Source organism: Suricata suricatta, chromosome 7 (assembly GCF_006229205.1).
Source record: "Suricata suricatta isolate VVHF042 chromosome 7, meerkat_22Aug2017_6uvM2_HiC, whole genome shotgun sequence".
In the NCBI taxonomy this organism is placed as follows: domain Eukaryota; kingdom Metazoa; phylum Chordata; class Mammalia; order Carnivora; family Herpestidae; genus Suricata; species Suricata suricatta.
The window spans coordinates 12632635-12634900 of NC_043706.1; the positions used below are offsets into that span (position 1 = coordinate 12632635).

Sequence of the window (2266 nt, forward strand, 5' to 3'; positions counted from 1 at the left end):
ATGAAATCCTGTGGGGGGTTTTTGGCGCAGTGCTCCCGTGGAGCCAGCAGGGGGCGCACGGAACGGTTTGCTCTGAGTAGATCTAAATGACTTTGCTAGTTGATACGGCAATGTGGGAGCTTATACAAGTCTTTGAGTGACTCTTGACATCTAAAGCTAAAAGATCATTGTCAGCACTTTTTAAGCAGCCAGAAGGGGCAACTGATTTTTTTTTTATAACTTTGTAACTTAATTTTATCCTGTCATTTTTTGAACATAGCACTGGCCTCCTAATTGATTTGCAAATATTGCGTGTAAATTATGTGCCGCACTGTTTATAAAACAAAGCTACACAGAGCACAGTATTTTGAATGTATAAAAGCTCTAGGTCGGGAGGGTAAGCAGTTGACATTGGTTCTTCAACACAGATCTTTCCCCAAGACTAACGTACTAGATCTTTTCACTTTATCTTTTGTTTCCCTCCCAGTCCTTAAAGTGCCTCTCTTGTCAAATGAGAAATCCTGTTCTTACTGAAATGACCTTGGATGTTGAGACCCCAAATTTATAAATTTACACGTCGTATGCCCCTGACCACAACCATTAAGGATAGAGACTGTCTATTGAATAGTCTTTTTATTGTGATGTTCGGTAATAATGTTGAAGCAAGAGTGGCCATGGCCACGAAAATCACTGGTCCAAAAAGAAAGTTACAGACGAGGCTGGGGTGCTGTAGGAGAGACCTCTCACAGGAGAGAGGAGGGGTAAGCTGGTGCGGGCAGAGGAGAGAAAAGAGGCTGTGTTAGTAACAGTGCGGATGTCCTCGATGCTTTAGCGTTGGCAAGAATCGAATGCTGACGGCTGCTTGCTGCCTTGTTGTGTTTGTTTTAAAATCAGACCGTAGAAGGGGCAGCTGGGTGGCTCAGTCCGTTAGGCGTCTGACTTCCACTCAGGTCACGGTCTCGCAGTTTGTGGGTGTGAGCCCCTCGCCAGGCCCTGTGCTATCTGCGCTGAGCCTGCTTCTGGGTACTCTGTGTCCTCCTCTCTCTGCCCTTCCCCCACTGTGCTCTCTCTCAAAAATAAGTAAAAGTAAAAAATAAATTAATTAGATAAATAAGCGTTGGGGCACCTGGGTGCCTCAGCTGGTTAAGTGTCTGACTTCAGCTCAGGTCATCATCTCATGGTTCTCCCTGTTCATGAGTGTGAGCCCCGCATCTGGCTCTGTGCAAACAGCTTGGAGCCTGGAACCTGCTTTGGATTCTGTCTCTCTCTCTCTCTCTCTCTCTCTCTCTCTCTCTGCCCTCCCCCGCTCGTGCTCTGTTTCTCTCTCTCTCTCTCTCTCCAAAATAGACATTAAAAAAATTTTACAAAATCAGATGGTAGAAAGGAGGGTCTGGCTAGGAGAAATGGTAGACCCCAAAGCCCAGTGCCTCAGTTTCCCAGGATGCCAGCAGTGCTCGCCGCTGCAGCTGCTGCCTGTAGGGGCGCCCACATCTGCCGGTTAGCCCGGTTCCTGTAGGTTCCATTGACGTTCTGTCTGTGGCCAGTGGGCATCCATCTGCGCGTACAGTCACGGTGACTCCGAGTTCACCGGCCCCTGAGGGACGGAGATCTGTGTCCGTACCACTTGGCCCCCAGCCCACTATTTATAGATCGAGATTCAAGTGCATGGGGCTGATTGATCTGAAAAGAGGTTTCATCTCTAGGATTAATGGCGGGTTGGCCCTTTCCAAGGAGAAAGGGAGCGAGCTGGTGTGAAGAGAAAAGGCAGCGACTACCTGGAAAGAAAGAAAGAAAGGAGAAGGGAGCAAGCGTGTGACCGTCATGAAGGAGAAACCATCCGCCCTATTAGCGCACTTTTTTTTTTGTCACCATAACCATATTCATTTTTTAACTGTCTCACAGATTTCTCTTGGCTTTCTGTTACCCTCTGCGTAGCTGTACTGGGAATTCTTTGGAAACTTGTAGAGAACAAGATTATTTTTGGCTCTCTCTGCTGAGCTGGCGTGTGGGGCTGTGAGGGTGTGTGAGGGAACGCAGAGTGGCTTTGGATGAGGAGTGAGGACCCTGAGTCAGGCAGGACCCTTGAGCTGTAGTTCCGCTAGGTGAGGCTGCAGACCTTACACCTGAAGATGGGCCGGGACCCCTCCCCCCCACCTTACACCTGAGGATGGGCCGGGACCCCTCCACCCCACCTTACACCTGAGGATGGGCCGGGACCCCTCCCCCCCACCTTACACCTGAGGATGGGCCGGGACCCCTCCCCCTCCACCTTACACCTGAGGATGGG

General features: G+C 49.7%; 1 protein-coding gene across 1 annotated transcript in view; it reads left to right on the forward strand.

Annotated features, from left to right (window-relative positions):
- The first annotated feature begins 1382 nt into the window (after window positions 1–1382).
- ATXN1 (ataxin 1) overlaps window positions 1383–2266 on the forward strand; it is a 20442-nt gene continuing 19558 nt past the window's right edge. The window contains exon 1 of the mRNA XM_029943134.1: window positions 1383–1476. Coding sequence (XP_029798994.1) covers window positions 1383–1476 — 94 coding nt within the window. The remainder of the gene's footprint in view (window positions 1477–2266) is intronic.